General features: G+C 36.8%; 2 protein-coding genes across 7 annotated transcripts; one reads left to right on the top strand and one right to left on the bottom strand.

The window, feature by feature from the left end:
- Positions 1 to 128: 128 nt before the first annotated feature.
- On the bottom strand, positions 129 to 13276 carry LOC118052359 (exocyst complex component SEC8). Of its 3 annotated transcripts, none has more exons than XM_035063310.2 (27): positions 12903 to 13276; positions 12122 to 12252; positions 11368 to 11580; positions 10073 to 10246; positions 9800 to 9904; positions 9235 to 9344; positions 8749 to 8916; positions 8006 to 8174; positions 7800 to 7906; positions 7101 to 7402; positions 6862 to 7025; positions 6646 to 6761; positions 6287 to 6360; positions 5789 to 5919; positions 5640 to 5689; positions 4842 to 4942; positions 4089 to 4201; positions 3795 to 3902; positions 3361 to 3558; positions 2973 to 3058; positions 1927 to 2077; positions 1757 to 1834; positions 1410 to 1511; positions 1199 to 1273; positions 939 to 1034; positions 804 to 853; positions 129 to 715 (listed from the first exon to the last, which is right to left on the bottom strand). In XM_035063310.2, the coding sequence occupies exons 2-27, from the start codon at positions 12161 to 12163 to the stop codon at positions 628 to 630; spliced, it is 3171 nt and encodes a 1056-aa protein (XP_034919201.1). In that variant the 5' UTR covers positions 12164 to 12252; positions 12903 to 13276; the 3' UTR covers positions 129 to 627. The 3 variants fall into 3 exon arrangements, with proteins under 3 accessions (XP_034919201.1, XP_034919202.1, XP_034919205.1); XM_035063311.2 differs by having other exon boundaries at positions 12920 to 13276; XM_035063314.2 differs by having other exon boundaries at positions 6290 to 6360; positions 12920 to 13275.
- Positions 13277 to 14049: 773 nt separating this feature from the next.
- On the top strand, positions 14050 to 19773 carry LOC118052360 (protein FLOWERING LOCUS D). Of its 4 annotated transcripts, none has more exons than XM_035063316.2 (8): positions 14052 to 16489; positions 16763 to 17524; positions 17630 to 17675; positions 17792 to 17916; positions 18334 to 18421; positions 18752 to 19095; positions 19179 to 19375; positions 19492 to 19773. In XM_035063316.2, exons 1-5 carry the CDS (start codon positions 14812 to 14814, stop codon positions 18381 to 18383), a joined length of 2661 nt encoding a protein of 886 aa, XP_034919207.1. In that variant the 5' UTR covers positions 14052 to 14811; the 3' UTR covers positions 18384 to 18421; positions 18752 to 19095; positions 19179 to 19375; positions 19492 to 19773. The 4 variants fall into 4 exon arrangements, with proteins under 4 accessions (XP_034919209.1, XP_034919207.1, XP_034919208.1 ...); XM_035063317.2 differs by having other exon boundaries at positions 18724 to 19095; positions 19187 to 19375; XM_035063315.2 differs by having other exon boundaries at positions 18724 to 19095.
- Positions 19774 to 20526: the final 753 nt, after the last annotated feature.

Below are 20526 nucleotides of genomic sequence, written 5' to 3'. Positions count from 1 at the left end.
GATCTAAGGATCTTAGATTACTACCAAATCTTTCAACGGTATATCAACAGAGATCGAATGGCACCGAGCCACCAAATATAACATAGTAGTAAGGTGTAAGCTAATCCAGTATGAAATGTGCTTGCGTGTATTGTCAAAAACTTTGCGGTTAACTTTGACCACCTCTTATACAGAGTATAAACAAGTTCGATGCCTAGCATTTATTTATTTTATTAAAAATAATAACTAGACTTTCAGTGCTAAGAGGATCTGGGGAAAATAATAACATGAATGATTTACAAAGTAAAAAGAAAAATGCATCAATTGTTTTTCTAGCTAGTACTCAACCCTGGTCCTTTTCTCTCAATCCCAAGGAAAGACAAATACAAAAATAATATTACTACACCAGACGCGACAAAAATAAAAGCATCGACAAGCCCCTTACCTCTGCAATATACCCCAAAAATTCAACGCAAAGTGGCACATACTTGGAAGGTGATATCCATGAAACTGGCTTTCTGCATCTGGCCGTATCCACAAACTTGAAACAAGTAAATTATCGGTTCTATACATTTGTGAAGCAACATTAATAATGAACCGCTTGGATTTTCACACAACAAAATAATCCTCCTCCCACCAATGAAAGAGTTAATGAGATAAAATGTACAATACTCGATCTTGTGCATCTGGGGGGGTTTCTCTCCCTGAGACGTTGACCTTTAAAAGATTGATGTACCTGCAAAATCAATGTAATGTTTTATTTGATTACATATTAAATAAGTTCTTACCAGTGAAACAAGAGAAAAAGGGTCATGGAAACTGACTCTGCAGCTGTAAACAAGCCCTCATGTTCTGTGATGAAAGCAAGCAAGGCCTGAAAATTCAGGAGATGACAGCGATCTTAGTATGGCAGTATAGGGATTTATTAACAAGAATAAACTATGTTTCCAGTGACTTGCCTCATATGGCATGTTTAGCAGTTCATAATATGTTCGGACATGATCTAATCTCTGCTGTACAGCTTCGCTATCAATTGATGGAATAGCTGCAAGGGCCTGTAAAATGCCAATAAAAATAATTATAGCACATTTTTTTCATACAATCTAATGGCAAGCTGCGTTTCAACTATCAGTAGTCAATTCTTGGTATAGATATCATCAGGTTAATAGAAGGATGCCAGATTCCACAAATTACAAAATTATCATGTATTAAAGTTTACCTGTTCCAGCGCAATTGAATTTCGACATATTTGTTGGACTCCAAAAAGGTTAATGGACTTCATGTCAGCCAGAGCCTGATAAGACATTGTGTTTCCAATTAGTAGCGTGAAAATGGAAGATAACAGGTACCTAGCATTTTAAAGGGCAAGGAAAAAAAGAGGGTAAAACAACATCAAAGTCAGCCAAATTTTCAAGAGTAGAGATTCAAACCTTGATAGATGCACTTGTTGCGATGCTACAAATTCCACCAAATATGTAATTCTGCTTCACTCCCGAAACAAAGGGTGCCATTTCCTCATCTCTACGTGTTATCTACAGTAATGGAAAGAGATGTAACATTTGATTTCAAGAACATACAGGAAAACTGAAGAAATGATATAAAATTTGATGACAGTAGCATTAAAAGACACTGAGCAAGATAGGTAAAATTCTCCAAAATATGCTCCATGCAACAATGTTTCATCTAAAAAAATTGTCCACACAAGCTGTAGGAGAAGATTGAAATGGACATCTACTGTTTAATACCAATATGCCAACCATACATCATTGACACTGACCTGTGCAGTGAGTGAAATAATAAAGTCATCTGGCTCTTCTGCATCCTGGTCCTCCAAGTACACCCTGTTGGTCATTTCCTGTTTGAAGGTATTCCCTCAGAAGAGTTAATTTGAAAGATATCACTTCCAATTTAGGGATTAAATTCTTGGAATACATGTGTTTCTCAAACCTGCATATGGAATATTGTCTCCAACTGCATCTCTACACGCAAAACCTTTAGGCAGTCAATAGCCAATTTTCTATAATCATCAGCAAATGATGCTAGTGTCTTGCCGTTATTTGCTACTTGATTTGGTGATCGTGAGGTTATTTTCCCAAGCCTATAAATTAAACAAAATCTCACATAAGTTAATGCCTGGTATTTTCTAATGAATGAAGTTTAGAAAAACAACAATTTTCTATTTATCAGAATTGCATAAAAAATTGATCCCAGAGAAGATAGAAGATGTGAACTAGTCCCTTCTACAGTTTCACTTTATCGGTGACAAAAATAAACTAAAGTCTTAAATTAAATACTACCATAGCAAGTGGCATGCCCAAAATATATGGAGATATTATCATGGAGATAAAAGGTAACAACAATGTTTACCAAGTGTCTTGAAGGGGTGAATCAAGAGTAAAGCTCATCTATTCGCAATTATCATCCTCTAAATAGGAAAGATAATGAGCTTTGAGAAGGGTTCTCCAAACATTCAAGTGCCTTCGATAGGGGTTAGTCAGACCCTTGCTAGTTGGAAGGTTCACATAGCCTGATCCCACAGAGTGCAAACATGAGGACATAGTCAATCAAGGAGTATTCTGTGGGATTTTAGTTGTCATTTATTTTTGAGGCCCAGGATATGCCACAAAATGGTTGGCACCGATTGAAAGTTCACAACCAATAGAACACCCTTATCTTCATGTCTATTCCAAATAGGTATTCATGTCCTGATGACCATAAGTTCCAACAAAGGTTCACCCTTAATGTAGAAGGCACCTAATACTTCAATACAGAACTTGTATATAGCCACCAAGCATACTATAGCAGCTCAGATAATGAATTGCAGAAAAGGAAAGCATCATGGTGTCATCAAGCCAAGAACAAAGGGCTAGTTTTGGACAATAGAAGATTGATGTTTCTTAATTGACTTCCTCATTTCCTCCTATTGCTTATTCATGCAACAAACAAAAAGAATACTAAAGCACACATTTATTGCTCTAACAAGATGAACTTGCCTTTCAATTGAGTCTGCAACATACTCAAGTGAATCACTAAGGGAAGCCAGCAAAATAAGCTTGTTATCATCATGAATTAGATTTTCCTGCAAATGAGACATGAAAGGAAAAGAAAATCAATTTGCAGAGAGAGTCCAAAGCAGGGAAGATAAACTCATCAACAAGACTCAGTAAAGTTCAATTACAATGTCCACTCTACCAGTCAGTAATGAAGGAACTGTCTCCCAAACAAGCACCTCAACCATTTAAGTACAATAGAATTCTAGTAATCTTACCTGCCCTGCCACATCCCCACCCCTAAGAGAGAGCAATACTTTGTGACAACAAAAGGGACAAAAATAAATCCCTGTAATAAAAAAAAACAGCTAGCTGATATAATTACACATACCTGTTTGATAGGTCGCAGATTGAATAATAATTCATTCAATTCTGATTCGATCTCTAAAGATTCAGCATCTGAAGTGCTGTTTACCATGTTTGATTCACCAACTGAATTTGGTAACTGTGCACTTGATGGGTCAAATCGCATCAATTTCTCAATATCGTGCCTTCCGATCAGCATATAACTCTGCTTCTCGAGAACTGCCTGAGAGATTACCAACAAATTTAGCTGATGGATGCTACATGGTGACTACACAATACAAAAATAGGCTTATAGGCACATGCAGAAATCATCTCTTTTCAATGTTCAGGAACAGTAACAACAAAGCAAGAACTTAATGCTCTCGAGAAACATAAAATTAGATGTTATTGTGAAAGACAGATTAAGCAAACAGCACTAATGATTCTTATGGTTAATAGGAAAAGAAAAGGGGAAAATGCCTCCATATATGATGTCCGACATCTTTCATATGTTCGCTCGAGGAAAGTTTGTACATATTTCACAAGATCACCAGCAAATTTAGGCATTGCTTGAGCCCAACCAAGCACCTGGAGTTAAGGATAAGTGTTCATTAGACGTCACAAAATCGAATACATCAGACTAAAACGAACTGACAGGAAACGTCAAAAAGCATTCCATAACATATAAAAGCATCACAGTCAAGATCTTCTCAAACCCAACAAAAATTGCACTTATTCAAGGAATGGCAAAATGGAAAGATAAGATATGCTTGCCTCTTTTGCCAAGAAATCAATAGCCAAAAGTCCCTGCAAGACAGGTCGACCTTTCTCAATTGATGGTGTATATGGAGCAACAGTATGGGCCCTTGGACGAAATGCAGCTGGACCTGTGATAGTACTTCCAGAATTAGATTTTAAACAGTATAAACAATAAAAAGAGAGTTCAACAACAGAGCAAAAGAGTTTCAACAATCTCTTATTGAGCATGCATGTGCAGTAGATTCTAACAGCAATTACTCTCAGCATCATTAAAATTGGTCAAGGTACTTAGATTATCATGTAGCTTATTTGTATTCCATGTCCTTGAGCATAAAAAAATAAAAATTTGGGATCCAATTCAGGATTTTCCTTGGAAAAGGCCTCAAAAGCTGACTCGACAAGGGAAACCCTTGAAATCAGTGCCCCCCCTTGTTTGTTTGCATTAGAGAGAGGAGACCTCCATAAGCGATTTGAAGCTCTTCATTGGGAGGAACAGTTTATTTTATTTTTTTCAAAATGCTAGTAAAAAATAAAGTTCTTTTGTCCAGGTGATTTCGGCACTCAACCTATTGTCTTACGATCTACTGACACTGTTGCATCTTTAAACAAATATGTCTGCTGATGGTATATTAACTTGAACAAGAGTACTACTCAAGGGAATATTAACAGGTGTATGATGAACTTAATTAATTTATGAAAAGGTATATCATGCATTATTAAACAATCAACACAGTGAAACTAAATTTTGGAGCATATAGAAGAACTTGCTTGATATAGCCTGCTGTACTCCCTTCCGGTAATCCACAAACATAGTTGGTAAAAAATGATCTTTCACAAAGTTCTCCACAAAAGCTAGCAATCCATCATTCCTGCAGTTTTTTAAGCAAAGAGTACAAAAATCACATCAGGATCCCCAGAGAGTCTTTAGACAAAAAAACACAAATAACAAGAAACACATAAAATAACTGTGCAGCAATCTTCAAAATCAAACATTTGATTGAGCTTAATATACTATGGTCAAGCTCTAAACAACCAGGAGTGCAAGCAGCACAAAAAGTTCCATCTCTCCATAGTTCAAAATAAATAAACACCACAGATGCCCACTCATTGTGATCACCTCTAAGCAAATGTAAAAAAAATTGATCTACCTAGGTAACCATGTAACGAGACCATACTCAGGTCACGTTAGCTCACTTTGGCTAATTTGAATGCCAACAACCCCTCTGCCCCTTAACAGAAATGGTATCAAATACAGTGATTTTGTTCTGTAGTTGATTATGGAATGAGAATTTGGACAAACTATACAAAGAGTGAAATTTTGGTTGGAAGGTGGTCAGGCATCTTCCCTGCCTCCACTAGTTGACTTTGGCACGTTACTTTCATTTAGTGCAATGTTTGAATTCAGCTAAGTGATGAATAAAAAAGGAAGTTGGAACACAGAAAAATCTAAAGAAAACTTTTGGCCCAATATCTACACTCAAATATGCATAGTGTGGATCATGCAATGGGACCTTTGATTGCATATGCACGTCACCCAACAAGAAGCACAGTGGTTTTCAAGCTTACCCAAGCTGGGAATACTTTTTCGGCAGCATTGAAGCAACCTTATCTGTAAACTGCAGGAAAAAAATCACTTTAGACAAGCCCAACAAGATAAGCCTTGAACACGTAATACTTTTCAAGTTTGACACTCTGGGTCAATGTCAGTGACTAACCTGAAGAACAGGACGGTATACAGATGCTGCTAGATATATGCCTTGCTCAGGCAAGACAGCAGCAGACCCATAGCCTTCTTGTAACACATTTGGACCCTTCCTGTTCCATCCTTGACGAATGAGATCAACACCTGAATAATTGATAACATGGGGAACCATGAAACTTATGATTAATCAAACAGGAGCCCCATAGAAAAACAAATCTAACAACAAAGAAATTGATTGAAAAAACGTTAACACAGATGAAAACTGAAGCATGATTGGGGATGCGGCCATTGCATCATTGGGGCAAAAAACATGAAGTCACCAGTGACTGTTTTCTTCTAAATCAAGATGAGAGGAGAATCCCTACTACTACTACTATAAGATTGTCATCTAAAGCATGGTTTCAGTAAATTCTAATAAATTTTCAACGGGCCTAATTTTAAACCATTCAAGATTGTAACAAAGCAGAAACAACAGCAGAAACAACAGCATTACAAAAGAATGAGTACCAGCTACCTTGGTTAGGAATAGATATAGTTGCATCCGTGAAGCGAAAAGCAAAGGCGAGCCCATCTTCTGACCCATCCCTGCAACACATTAGAATTGGCAGGGCATTACTATACAATCTTTCTGATATAACAAAACTGCTCAGTTTTTTTTATATATATATTAAAAAAAAAAGAAAAGAAAAGAAAAGAAGAATATTTCATTCAAAGAGAATGAAACACGATTACATGACACAAGAACTAGAAAATTACAAAAAAGGAGCTTTTCTGACTGGTTGAAAGTGACCTAAAGAAGCCCCCTTATAGACCCAAAAGAAAATGTACCATAAAGAAGCAAGGAACACTGTAAGAATTAATGTTACCCACTTTTTTCCCTTGGAAGGGACCTTGCTCGCCAGTCTAGCAGTTTGTACAGAAGCATCTGCAGATGCAGCTTCAGGAGTAGCTCGCAGAATTTCACATATGAGTTGTTGGCATTCACTCTTTCACACAAGTATAGAAGGAAAACAATAAATAAAAATGAGCAAAGGTTTACTACCAGAAAACAGACATTCAAATGCACTGACTTCATTCATCAAGTACCTGTAAAACTGTCAAGGAAAGGCCAATACTGTAACCTCCAGTAACTTGAGATGCTTCAGAATCTGGGCTCCAATTTGCATCTTCTGTCAACGACCTTGGTGTGTTCATGTCACCATTCTGAGCAGTTTTTACTTCCAGAAGCTCTCCAACAATGACATGATTCTCTAGACCAACAAAGGTTTCAAGGTTAAATGTATTTTTTCAAATCATATTAATAAAGATGGCAGCCAGTAGCCTACCAAATATTTGAACAACAATGTCCAAAATTGAATCAAGAAGCTCTTTTGCAGCAGCCTGTGCTTTCCCTGTGGGAGCCATCACTGGTGAGACAGGGCTTACTGCCAATAGTGTCCGTGACAATGACATCCCATTCTGACGCTTCTGTTTTGACAACTGGTAGCTTTCTAGTTGTCCTTTCACAGAATGAAGACCTCTGGTTTGGGCAGTTTGGTCATTGCTTGACCTTGAAGAGTTGACAAGTTCTGAATGAGCTTTTATCTTGGAAGTGATGATGTCATGAATTGTAGGACGCAACCTTTGGCTGTTGAGAAAAAAGAAGGGCAAAGAATGTCATATACTCTCTGCAAGCACTAACTAGTTCTATATGAGCATGAATAGAATTGTAAGATGACTTAAACATTCAATAAGACAATGCTTCTTTTGGTTTTGTATAACTAGACAAGGAACATAACCATGCCAATAATGTATACAAGAAAACTGAACAAGAGACGGAACTTCCCTTGATAAATGTTGTTCAAATACAGATCCGGTCATTAAAGGGGAAAGGCGGAAAATAAAATAAATAGCATAACAAATTCATGCCATACACATGGGTGATGATTACTAATTAGTATAGTTGCAGATATGAAGACCACAAATTGGATTTTTTCCCCTTCAGTGGAACATAATACATGAAGTGCACCAGCCAGATAACCAACCATAATATTGCACCAGCAGCTGCAACTTTGCCCAGCATGCAGAGGCACTCAACCATGGTCTGCAAATACTTCACATGAAGGGGAGCATCACTCTTTTTAATAATTTCCTGCATGCAAATGTAAAAACCAGCACTTCATCCCAGAGAAAATGAAAATAACAACCACAAATTCAACACGAGTGTGGTTTTTAAGTATAATGTTCATACAATAAATTCATCTGGAGTAGAATTTGAAAGCCAACTTGGTATTTGATGAGAAACAATTTTAATGTCCTTCATGTTCCCATTGCCACCATTTGCTCTCATTGATCCAATGTGCCCATCTGGCGTTGCCTCATCAGATATATCAAGATCCTCATCAGGACCATCAAATGAACTGTGAAGGAAGATAGACATGAATGGTCAGAAAATAATAACAAATAACAGCTGATCGCTACAAAATAAACACTTAAAAAAAATCTTATACATATCCATGAATGCTGAATCTTGAAAATCTTCACAATTTGCACTTCTATTGAAAATATGAAACCAATTTCAAAACACTCCCCAAAGGGATGGAATGGAAATAGCTGAAATGAACTGGAAAATTTTGCCTAAAGGATATTGAATTCACAAGTGACAATTAATAAGCAGGAAACAAAGTGGCCACGATAAAGCTATGAATTACTCAATCTAAAAGCAACCAATTAAAAACTTGAAAACTTAACTAGAACATCGAAAGGCATATGGGGTCAAAACAATTTGACTTGATGATGTGAGCTAGCATTTAAGAGATCAGGAAAGCATATGATTGTTCAAAGGAGAAACAAACACAAACAATCTATTTCTAAACTTAGGAATCATTTCATAGACATGAAAAATCAAATGTCATGAGTAAGAGAGAATTAATCAGCTGGGGAAGTACAAAACAAAGGGAGAATAGCATGAATTATGAAGAAAGTTATTCTTACCTTCCATCAATAGAGCTTGGCCTGTATGATCCATCAGCAAAGCTATGATTGTCACCTTTCATCAACTTCGTTCTTCGAGATAGAGATTGTGAATTGCTCATAGTAAAAGTAACAGCTACGGTAGTCGGCAATTCATCATATCTCTCATGCATGCTTGAGGCAACTGAGCTGCAGAAAATAATCAAACTAATATAAGGAAATTCAATTGCAGAAAAAAAAGGTCTCAAATTATAGCTTGCATCAACATTCAAAAGATCAACAGTTCCAGCAAACTTAAGAATCACAACAGAGAGAGAAGCTTTCTTAAAAATGTCATCACTTTTCTTTAACATTATAAAGGAGAAGCTCCCAGTACAAAACACATGATCTATGTGATATAAGCAAGAACAAGCATTACTCTCCACACGCAATATAGGAGAGGGTATAAATTGGCAAACAAAAGGCAAATAAAAATAAAGCACAAAATGCCATCAAAATTCCATTTACCCATGTTCTCCCTTGTTGTAAAGATGTGCATGCAAATCCTCTAAAACTTTATAGAAGAGAACTCCTCGCAGCTTTGTCAGCTCAGATCGCACATCTTGAAGAGCACCAACCTGAGAGACAATAATCATAGTAAATTCGAAGTTCCCAAAATACCAATTACATCACATATTAGGGTCAAGTCAGCAAAAAAAATAATTCAAAAACATGTACAAAAACCCCATGTTGAAATCCTGAACCATTGTTAAGCGAAATTTGACCTTCATGGAAAGGATATTGCTTCCATACCTCCAAAAGTATTGTATTACAAGTCAAACAAATCTCAAAGCTGATTTTGACAATTATAACAAGAATGGTGTGTGATAAAAAAACATTTGTTGGACATCCATAAAAAGCAGTGTAGAGCCAGTAAATAATCACCAACAACCTATGATGTCCTAAGTCACCACAATCAAATCTAGGAATTGGAAGCAATATGAGATAAAACAGAACTTTAACTTAAACCAAACAAACAATGAAGGACATGGACCCTTCTCATGAGCTAATTACAGGAAGTTTGACAACCCACCGTTTGAAGACTTTCTCGCTCAAGCATCAATGATGAGTGAGCATGCAATTGAACTGCTGCATAAAATTGCTTTTCAGCAATGAGTTTCTCAATACGAGCCGGAACCTAAGCCAAAAAAAAAAGTAGTAGATTGGTTCTAGAACATCAAAATATGTGACATGGAAATAGTTCTGCCATGAACACTGTTATGCTAATGAATTGTAGCGTGGTAGTAGAGCAAATCCTTTCATTATGCAAATCATTTACAAAATCTGCTGGCAAATTTAGACCAACCTTAGCAATGCCTTCAATTTGATCTAAAAGAGAGATTATGTGTCGTAGTGTAACAGACCGATACCACAACTGATGCAATTGCTTATTCCGGTTACCAAGACGTTTCTTTGCTTCAGCCAAATCAATCTTTAATGCAGTGATACTTTCAGCAGATTCACTGAATAACCGCAAGATCTGGAAGAAAAATTAAAAACATGATAATCAAGAATAGGCACCAGCTCTTTTTTGTCAAATTCCAGAGAAGTGAGATATATGATAATCCTTTATGAGGTTATGAGTAAATCTAGTCCCACAGAACTTGTGATGAAATCATCACAATCTAGCATACAATTTCACTCACTTCTCCTATGGAGGATCACCCTCAATTCTTTATCAACCAATCATTTATCACTTTTTTTTATGAAGAAGCATTTGATCAGGCTTTTACATCATAAAAGGGAAATTTTAGGAATAATACAAGCAACAAGTTAGAAGAAAAAAGTGAATGAAGTTAGGAATTTCTGGATATAGAAATAGGTAAAAACATATAAAAATATGTAATCTAAGGCAACTGAGTGGCCATTATAACAAGGGGCAGCTGGATCACAATCTTCATCTGTGGGAAACAAGTCTGGAAACATGTTTGGCTAGAGAATTGTTATTTTTGGATGATAAACTTTGAAAATCAACAGCTTCAACAGTGAGAAAGCTACTGATATAAATTTTATTTAAACATCTACTGAAATCAACAAAAATTTACTAAATAATGCACAAATTTACCTAAAACATACAGTTGAATAATTCAACCATGGTCGGGAGGGAGCTTAGGAGGTTTATACTAGAACCCAAAGTGAAATAAAATTGTTTGGGAATGAACTCGAGATTCTGGCAAATATCTTTTAGTTTACATCAGGGTTGCAAAAAATAATCCTTGGTCATTGACATGGCTCCAATCTGTAAAATAGTGTATACTTAAATATGTGGTGTTTTTAGAATAATACCATTAAAAAATTGTTGCACTTTCTTTAGTATGATCCCTAATTTTCAAAGAACAATTTGCATTAGAAGGGGGCAACATTGATATTTTATAGTATGATCCTTGTCTTTCAAATCATAACATTCTACAATCCGAATTATGAGTGGGAAACATTGTTATTTTATATGAAATTGATCCAAGGAATTTGAAAAAAAATGAAAAGAAAAAAGAAAGGAAAACAATCTATCTTTCGCTATCTTGGATACACGGAAGCAAGAAAATTGATAAAAATTAGAAATAGGCATGTTTAGATCAGCATATAGAAAAATATTCAAGGAACCTGAGAATAATTTTGAATTGCTTTATTGAAGCCACTATGATAAGATTGCACAACTTCATCGACGACATCCTCAACAACATCACTTTGCTCCTTCAAAACTTGGGCTTCGGCTTCGCGATCTTTTGAGGTTAAAATATGGACAACATGAGGCAATGAGTCAAAACGTGCAGCAGCCCAGCTCTCATCTATTCTTGAAAGCTCTTCTCTTAAATACTGTTTTGTACCAAAGGAGCAAACCAGGGGAATGAGAAAAACAACAACAGGATAATAAAAAGGAAGATGACAATAAACTACATGACATTACTGAATGATCTATATGATTACATGATTAACAATTTGATATGAAGTTGCTGTCACTTGACATGAAATCAATCATAGAAAGACCATCATGAAATTAAATACAGTATCTTTCCACATTAACACTTAAAGATGCTTGACAACCCTTAAATTGTTTTCGCAAGATGCAGCACCATCTACTACTGCAAGAAAGATATACATATTGTGGCAGCACACACATTTATGATTCATCATAGGCTCTTATCATGTAAGTTTATAATCACATGGCAGTTTCATGCCAAAATAACACTGTCAACTTCCAATCTAATAATTCTAGTCAAGATGTTGAATTAAAATCTGAAATCTACTGCACAAACCAAAACTCTGGCTAAACAACAGTTGTCGATGCACATTATAAAATAAATATTGCATTAAAATTCTACAAAAACACCCCAAAATAAACAAATAAATGACTCACTGCTTTGTCAGGAGGAACAGGCAACCCATCAAAAATCCCCATCTTAATCCTTTCACTTCAACTGCAGTTTTACACCCAGCTCATCCCAACAAGGCCCTTCATTTTTCTTTTGGCTCTTGATGATTCAATCTCTAAAACATATAAAATTCAATAAAATGAAATGACAAAATCAGTCAAACATCCGGCAATTTTCTCCAACACGGTCAAAATGAAATATTCTCATTATTTCATAACCCATATATACAATGTTCAACTAGTCTCCTACAGATACCCAATAAAAGTTACAAAAACAATAAAATATAATTAAGTTGAGATATAAATATATTGCATTTTTTAATTAATATTTCTTAGTTTCTAAGGAATAGTGTGTAAAAAGTCAAAGTTGAATACTCTCCGAATGCATAATTTGACTCTTATTAGCTGTTGAAACATAACCAATACAAGTAATCTTTTCTAAGAAAGTTCTACTCCAAAGGACATCGCAACCTAATTGTTGATTTTTTATTATAAAAAATCTATTAACAATTTTTTCTACTTCATTCAGAAACAGCCGTCCTAAAATAATTTAAGAAACAAAAGATCGATAGAGAAAGAGAAGTGTGCAGCATTTTCTCAGCAACCAAACAGATAAAAAGAAGCAAATGCCGGATCCAACACGGTGAACACTAATATCTCATCATTTTCACAAAATACAACAATAAAAACCCTAATTAAGCTGAATATTAAAGAAGTTAACAAAAGCAGATAATTTACTAAAACAGATTTAAAAACATTCACGAACAGTAGATGATAACAAACTCGAAATAGCTGATCAGATTTGTGTTTTTCAATTCGAAAGAAGAAAAGGACGTCGCGTTCGGATGATTGACGGTTGAATAAGAGCGAAGTGGAACGCGGACATGGAGGTTTTCCTATGAATCGGCGAAGGATGGATGCGGATAGCACATTGGCGAGACCGAAATATCGGGACGAATCGCCGGTTTAGGAGGTAATGAAAAGGATGATCGGTTTGTTACTGTTGTTGATACAGAGAGGGAGACGGACAAGGACGGAGAACGTAGTCGAAAATGAAAGAATGCTGTATTTGGCTTTTGGAGGTATTTCCTGCTCTTGGCTGGCTCTGTAATAATTTGACCTTCTATTTCTAGGAAAAAGGATGGAGCTCCAATTATAAATATGGATTTTTTTCATTTGGAATAACTACGAGTTAGATATTGAAAGTTTAGATATTGTTTCATATCAGTCCCTGGATTTTGAAATTATGTGACTATGACACTAGGTTATTATTAATGGCTCAATTTTGTCCGTGTTTAAGGCATGTATTTGTTAATGCAGTGAAAAATAATTTTTAATTAAAAATACATGAAATAATTTTTTTTCATCTTCAAATTAAAACTATTGAAAAGTATATAAAAAATATAATTTAATATTTTTTCAGACAAAATATAATTAAAAAATATTTTAAAAATATATTGTGTTATCAAAACAAAGTCTCTAATAAAATAAAACATGTATAAAGATTTGTTTATTTAAAAATATAGTAGAGGTTGTTTTTCTAATTATTTTTTAAAAATATATATTAAAATGATATATTTTTTATTTTTTAAAAATTTATTTTTTAATATTAATACATCAAAATTATATAATAACACCAAAAACATAATTTAAAACAAAAAAAAAAATTAAAAAAAACTGCTGAGCGAAACTGTACGTAAATTAAAATGGCTTCAACATTCAATTCAAGTCCTCTCGAGTGTATTTGTTACCAAAAAAAAAAAAAGTACAGAAAATAAATAATAAATAAAGTGGTTCCAGGCTCAATACTTAAGGAGTTAAGGTTGTTCGGAAGGGTTTTTACCAGATACGATAAAAAAAAATTAATGTACAATCTATTTAATGGAAAATGAAAAAAAAAAAAAAAAAACACCACAAGTTTAAGCTGGATGTAGATGGCAGTTCGTGTAGCAATCCAGGCAGGTTGGGTTTTGGTGGTCTCCTTAGAAATGAGGCAGGTTCTTGGTTAACGAGTTTCTCAGGCTTTGCTGGGGTCGGCCCAAATCTCTTGCCAGAACTGCAAGCTATCAAACATGGTCTTCAACTCTCTTGGGACCAGGGCTTTACTAAGATTCTGTGTTACTCTTGACTTCATGATGCTATTCGACTCCTTCGAGAAGACAGTATAGGGTTCCATAAATTTTAGCTGACATTAAGGAGCTGATGCAGAGACCATGGGTGATTGATCTTCATCACACGCTCGGGGAGGGGAATTCCTGTGCAGACTTTTTAGCTAAACCTGGGGCTAAAAGGGTAGAGCGTTTTCATATTTGGGAAAGCCCCCCGCCTGGTAGGGGCCATTTGATTCAGGCTCATACGATGGGTATTATTCATCATAGGCAGTTGTTCTGTTTTTATTTCCACTGTATAAAACAAAAGGCCACCATAAAAGCAAATTTTATATGCTTTTTTTTAATTTATTTTTTCTCATGGAAAAAGAGTAAATTATATCTCCCCTCAGATCACTATCAACGAAACGTCGTTCACAAAACAATCCAGTTCGTTTCAAGAAATTAACTATTACACATCGTCATCCACCACGCTATCAGCTGCTTAACCACCGCCACCGCCACCGCCACCGCCACACTAACTCCTTCACTCTCTCCACAACCACCAACAACTAAAATCGTACAATCATGAACCCACCAATTCCAACGCCCGAAGAATTCTCCTCCCTCCCTCTCGAATTCATCCCCTTCCTTCCTCTCCCTTCCCAGACCACCCCTAGTCCAACCCAAAACCAACCCGCACCAGCAACAGCGGTTCCTGATCCGAGCGCCTTCCTCTCCTTCCCTATTCCCAAGAAGCGCCGCCGCGGCAGACCCCAAAAGGCCCAAACCTCCTTTCACCTCCCCCAATTTTTCTCACAAAACCAACACCAAAAACAACCAATCCCCGATATCTCCGAAGAAATCATAGTAATCAACAAAGATCCAACAAACGAAGCCGTAATCGGTCTCTCTGCTGGATTCCCTGCTGATTCCTTAACTGAAGAGGAAATAGATGCCCGTGTGGTCACCAATATCGGTGGAATCGAACAGGTTAATTATATTTTAATTAGGAATCATATAATTACGAAATGGCGTGAGAATGTTAATGTTTGGGTGACCAAAGAAATGTTTCTTAATTCCGTGCCGAAACATTGTCATGGGTTATTAGAATCTGCTTATAATTATTTAGTTTCGCGTGGGTATATTAATTTTGGAGTTTCGCAGTCGATAAAAGAGCAATTTCCCCAGGAGGATACGAAGTCAAATGTGATTGTTGTTGGGGCAGGATTGGCAGGATTGAGTGCGGCGAGGCAGTTAATGAGGTTGGGATTTAAGGTTACGGTTTTGGAAGGGAGGAAGCGTGCTGGTGGGAGAGTTTACACGAAGAGAATGGAAGGAGGAGCCGGGAATAGGGTGAGTGCATCGGTGGATTTAGGAGGGAGTGTGTTGACGGGGACATTGGGGAACCCGTTGGGGATTTTGGCGAGGCAGTTGGGGTATTCAATGCATAAGGTGAGGGATAAGTGTCCGCTTTATAGTGTGGATGGGAAACCAGTTGATTTGAATATGGATATGAAGGTTGAGACGGCATTTAATAGGTTGTTGGATAAAGCGAGTAGGCTCAGGCAGTTGATGGGGGATGTCTCGGTGGATGTATCGCTGGGGGCTGCATTGGAGACATTTAGGCAGGTTTATGAGGATGCAGTGAATAAGGAGGAGATCAATTTGTTTAATTGGCATTGTGCTAATTTGGAATATGCGAATGCAGGTTTGTTGTCAAAGTTATCATTGGCATTTTGGGACCAGGATGATCCGTATGACATGGGAGGGGATCATTGTTTTTTGCCTGGAGGGAATGGGCGGTTGGTTCAGGCTTTAGCTGAGAATGTATCGATTTTGTATGAGAAGACTGTGCATACTATTAGGTATGGGAGTGATGGGGTGCGGGTTATTGCAGGGAGTCAAGTCTTTGAGGGGGATATGGTGCTGTGTACAGTTCCACTTGGGGTGTTGAAGAGTGGGTCAATCAAGTTTATTCCTGAGTTGCCACAGAGGAAGCTTGATGGGATAAAAAGGTTAGGATATGGACTGCTGAATAAGGTCGCAATGCTTTTTCCTCACGTGTTTTGGGAAACTGATCTTGACACATTTGGTCATTTGACTGACAATACAAGCTCTCGAGGGGAATTCTTCTTGTTTTATAGCTATGCAACTGTTGCTGGTGGTCCGGTCTTGATTGCTTTAGTAGCAGGGGAAGCTGCACATACATTTGAGAGTATGCCGCCTACAGATGCAGTGACCCAGGTTATTCAGATCCTCAAGGGTAATATATTCAACTTTTTGTTTGAAAATATTGTTTATGTAGCTCTCTTTTCTTTCTTATAAATCCCTGCAATTTCTAGAATACCACTTTTGTGTGTTAGTTGCAAACTTTGGAGTAGTTACATCATTATGCATTGTCATTTAAATTGGCTTTCCTTCCATGTCCAGTAGCATTGCCCACTGTAATTGTCTGTTTCAAGATGAAAAGCAAATCTGAATATTGAGTAGATGATTAAATAATATTTATATGCGACTCAAGCTTGAATGCATGCAGGTATTTATGAACCACAAGGAATCACTGTCCCTGAGCCTATCCAAACTATCTGCACAAGATGGGGTAGTGATCCATTTACTCTTGGTTCTTACTCTAATGTTGCAGTTGGAGCATCAGGAGATGACTATGATATATTAGCAGAAAGTGTGGGAGATGGGAGACTTTTCTTTGCTGGGGAGGCCACAATGAGGCGGTATCCGGCGACCATGCATGGAGCTTTTCTCAGTGGGTTAAGAGAAGCTGCAAACATAGCTCACTATGCTGGTGCTCGAGCCTTAAGGGTGAAGGTTAATCAGAGCCCATCAAATAATGCCCATGCTTGTGCTTCCCTTCTTGCAGATTTATTTAGGGAGCCAGATATAGAGTTTGGGAGTTTTTCTGTTATTTTGGGCAGAAATAATCCTGACTTGAAGTCAACAGCAATTTTAAGGGTTACATTTAATGAACCACGGAAAAAGAGTCAGGAAAGTTCTAGGCCAGATCAACACCATTCCAATAAGCTCCTTTTTCAACAACTTCAGTCGCATTTCAATCAGCAACAGCCGCTTCATGTGTACACTTTGTTATCAAAGCAACAGGTGCTTGAGCTGAGAGAGGTGAGAGGGGGTGATGAAATGAGGATGAATTATCTCTGCGAGAAGCTAGGAGTGAAATTGATTGGGAGAAAGGGTTTGGGGCCCACTGCTGATTCACTTATTGCTTCTATTAAGGCCGAGAGAGGTGGTCGCAAAGCTTCTGCTTCTTCTTTAGGTCTAAAATCAGGTGAAAATGATGAAACATTATTTGTTTACTTCCTCTTTTCTCCAAATTATCAGGTTAGTCTGTTATGTGGAACTTGAAATAACGTTTTACTTCTTTTTCGGAAAGGGATGTCAAAACTACAAAAGGGAACTTTGAAGCGAAAATTGGTCAGGTTTGTGTTGATTGAAGATGATTTATCGTTATTGTTTCTTTTGATCTTCAAAAATTTTTCTTATACCATTTGACTGAGAATTTTCCCTGTTAACTCTTGTTACTAAAATCTTGCAGGAGGGCTAAAATAGTGCGCAGCAGCAATAAGCCTGCTCCTCTGCCCAATTCTAACATGGTTAATGCTAAGGCATCCGAAGAAATTCGGACAACAAATCAGGCACCTCCTGAAACGAATAGTGCAGGTAAATATGAAATCCTTTTAGTTTTATAATAAATCTGTTAGTTTTGGTATATTTGGATGCAAGGTGGAAGTGAATCATTCCTGTTCTGTTTACTCTATACATGCATATTGAGCCTCTTCTTCTCTTGTTATGTCAAGTTAATATAAATGCCCTTTTATCACTTCATACTAACATCAATATAATCTATCCATGTCCTATATAATATGATGACTTTAGTTCTTGCACTTCCATTGAGAGAAGTGACATATATTCTCTAGAACCACAGAAGTATCTATGGAATAATACACTTTTTTACACTCCATAGAAAGGGTTGTAAACTGATGCTCTTTTTTTTTCTGTCCATATTCATTCATTAGTATTGTTTTCTCTAACTATTCTCATCATGGAAATCTAAAATAAATGCTTCAATTTTGTTAGGACAAAGTCAAGTATACATATTGAAGAATGATCAGACAGCACCTCCCTGATGAGTGTCTGGGATGGTGAACTATCTTCTACCACCAAGGTTATTTTGAGAATTCCTTGTGCAAGTTAACTTTATGGTTTCTGATATTGTTTTTCATCACGTCACTTGGTGCATGGCAAATGAGCACTCATTTTTCTTGATGATTACTAGGTTGAATGCATTTTAATGATACATGTTTCTGAATTTTATTTCAATTGATGCTACTTGTTCTCTCTTTTATGATAAAATTGAAATGTGTATCAAACATGTATCAATACCTAGTCTGTGGATTTGATATTTCTATCCCTGTTTGGTGGGGAACTCGCTCTCCATTTTGAATGCTTTTCTCTGATGTGTTGCAGAATTTGTTCCTTCTTTCTTCTGAAGTAGTCAACTAGGGACGCTGGAGAATTCTGTACGTGCTATTCCCAACTGTTGAAGATGCATGTTCCATGTGAAAAAGCACTAGGAGTAATGGATGGTGTCTGCAATGAGAAGAGAAAATGGCAGTATCTAATCAAACAAGATGTCATCAATGACTCCTCATTCTTCATCACTGCAGTCATTTCTCAAAGACTGCATAATGAATTGGAGCTTTATGACAAAGGCCAACAGTTTGGTCATGCCTTGGAGAGAGGCAGTGCCCCTGAACTACCCACTTACCATGAAGCTTGTCCCCAAGCCAACTGTGGTGTGGAGAATGTGGGCTTATGGAGGAGGTTTTATGAATCCAGGTAAATTGGTTATGTTTTTATTTATAGTTTCCAAGTTCAATTCATCATTATTTTAAACAGCACAACTGTATTGTGACACGAAGGAGAGAAGATTTTATGATGCAAGCGCTAGTCACGGTGAAATCTGACTTCAACTTCCTCTATCACAAAAGCACAAGATATGATCATTGATGCCAGACCTTAATCAACGTCATAAATTTTTTTATGATGAAGACTGCCAGTAAAGGCCTGTGTACTAAACTTGGTTGTCAGTGCAGACTCGTGGCCAGATTCAGATCAGGTACTAGACTCTGTATCGTCAAATGTCAAATGTTCTCTGACGTTGAAGATAAGATGGCCGTGTAATGGTTTGTAAAAATAAAGAGAAAAAAAACTGATTCAACTTTGCCTTCTCAGTTACAGGATGGACAGCTTGTTGGCAAACAAAATGCAGGAGAAAAAATCCGAGCTTCGGTTGCAATTGTGCTTTTAAATGCATGCAAAGGTAGTGATCCTCTGGTTAAAGGTTTTAGTCCAACTCGTTCATCCCGTCCCAACTCGAGCTGACTGGTTATAGCTGTGGTCACGGCCAGAAAATTGATCAAATTAGCCTGTATGTTATTATTTTGCAAAGGCAATGTAAGGATATTGGAATTGGGGGCAAACGGATCAATATATTAAATTTCAAGGGATTATATACTTGGTTCTCCAGAGCGAAAGTCCACCGGACATACTTTGTGATAGACCTAAAGAACAATTTGATCTTGAACTTGTCTGAAATTCAATGGTAGCTCTTAAAAATGAATTCATGTATTTCATTGGGCAACACAATTGGCAGAGAATCCATCTTCTCCCAGTCCTTGATTTTCCAAACAAAGCATAGCTTTAAAGCTGACCTGGGGCAAATTCCTTGTCACGGGTTTGGAAAAAAAAAAAACATCTTTTTGGAAAAAAAAAAAAAATCAATGGGTTGATGTCAAGCTTAGATTAATCATGTCCTACCGAGTTATTTATTTTTTCTATAATTTGGTCCGGTCTACAGGTTCCAGGCCAGCCCATTGAACTTGGGTTTAAAACAATACACCAAAGCCCCTATTACCATCGGAGCAAGCGATGCACCAGGACACAATTTTTCCCTCTAAACACACCATGAATCTTGCAGGCATGGATTCATTCGAATTATCCGATGAATTCGAATCCCTCGAGATAGCGTAGACATCAGTTACAACTCGTGTCTTGGCTCTGATATCAGAAACCGTTGACCTTGCAATATTCAGCACATTCTCTCGTGTGATTTAGGGTGCTGAAAGTTGGGAAATCCGACTGGTCATGTTTTAATACTTACTTGTTAAAAAGTTTAGTATATTGATATAATATTTAATGTGATTTGATAAATTAACTACATATTCATAAAAAAAAATTCATATTATTAGAAAAAAAAAATACAATATA

This window comes from Populus alba, chromosome 8 (assembly GCF_005239225.2).
Source record: "Populus alba chromosome 8, ASM523922v2, whole genome shotgun sequence".
Classification (NCBI taxonomy): Eukaryota; Viridiplantae; Streptophyta; class Magnoliopsida; order Malpighiales; family Salicaceae; genus Populus; species Populus alba.
Note: the sequence above shows the minus strand (reverse complement) of the source record. Positions and strands in the feature narration are given on the sequence as shown.

Bases quoted from the DNA above. Each gene is read 5' to 3' on its own strand.
- LOC118052360 (XM_035063316.2), top strand. From the start codon at position 14,812: ATGAACCCACCAATTCCAACGCCCGAAGAATTCTCCTCCCTCCCTCTC. The intron at 17,676-17,791 runs GTTTGTGTTGAT...AAAATCTTGCAG, and splicing joins TTGAAGCGAAAATTGGTCAG to GAGGGCTAAAATAGTGCGCA. The intron at 17,917-18,333 runs GTAAATATGAAA...CAATTTTGTTAG, and splicing joins TCCTGAAACGAATAGTGCAG to GACAAAGTCAAGTATACATA.
- LOC118052359 (XM_035063310.2), bottom strand. From the start codon at position 12,163: ATGGGGATTTTTGATGGGTTGCCTGTTCCTCCTGACAAAGCA. The intron at 9,345-9,799 runs GTGGGTTGTCAA...ATTGTCTCTCAG, and splicing joins AGCGAGAAAGTCTTCAAACG to GTTGGTGCTCTTCAAGATGT. The intron at 8,917-9,234 runs GTAAATGGAATT...TATTTTCTGCAG, and splicing joins TACAACAAGGGAGAACATGG to CTCAGTTGCCTCAAGCATGC.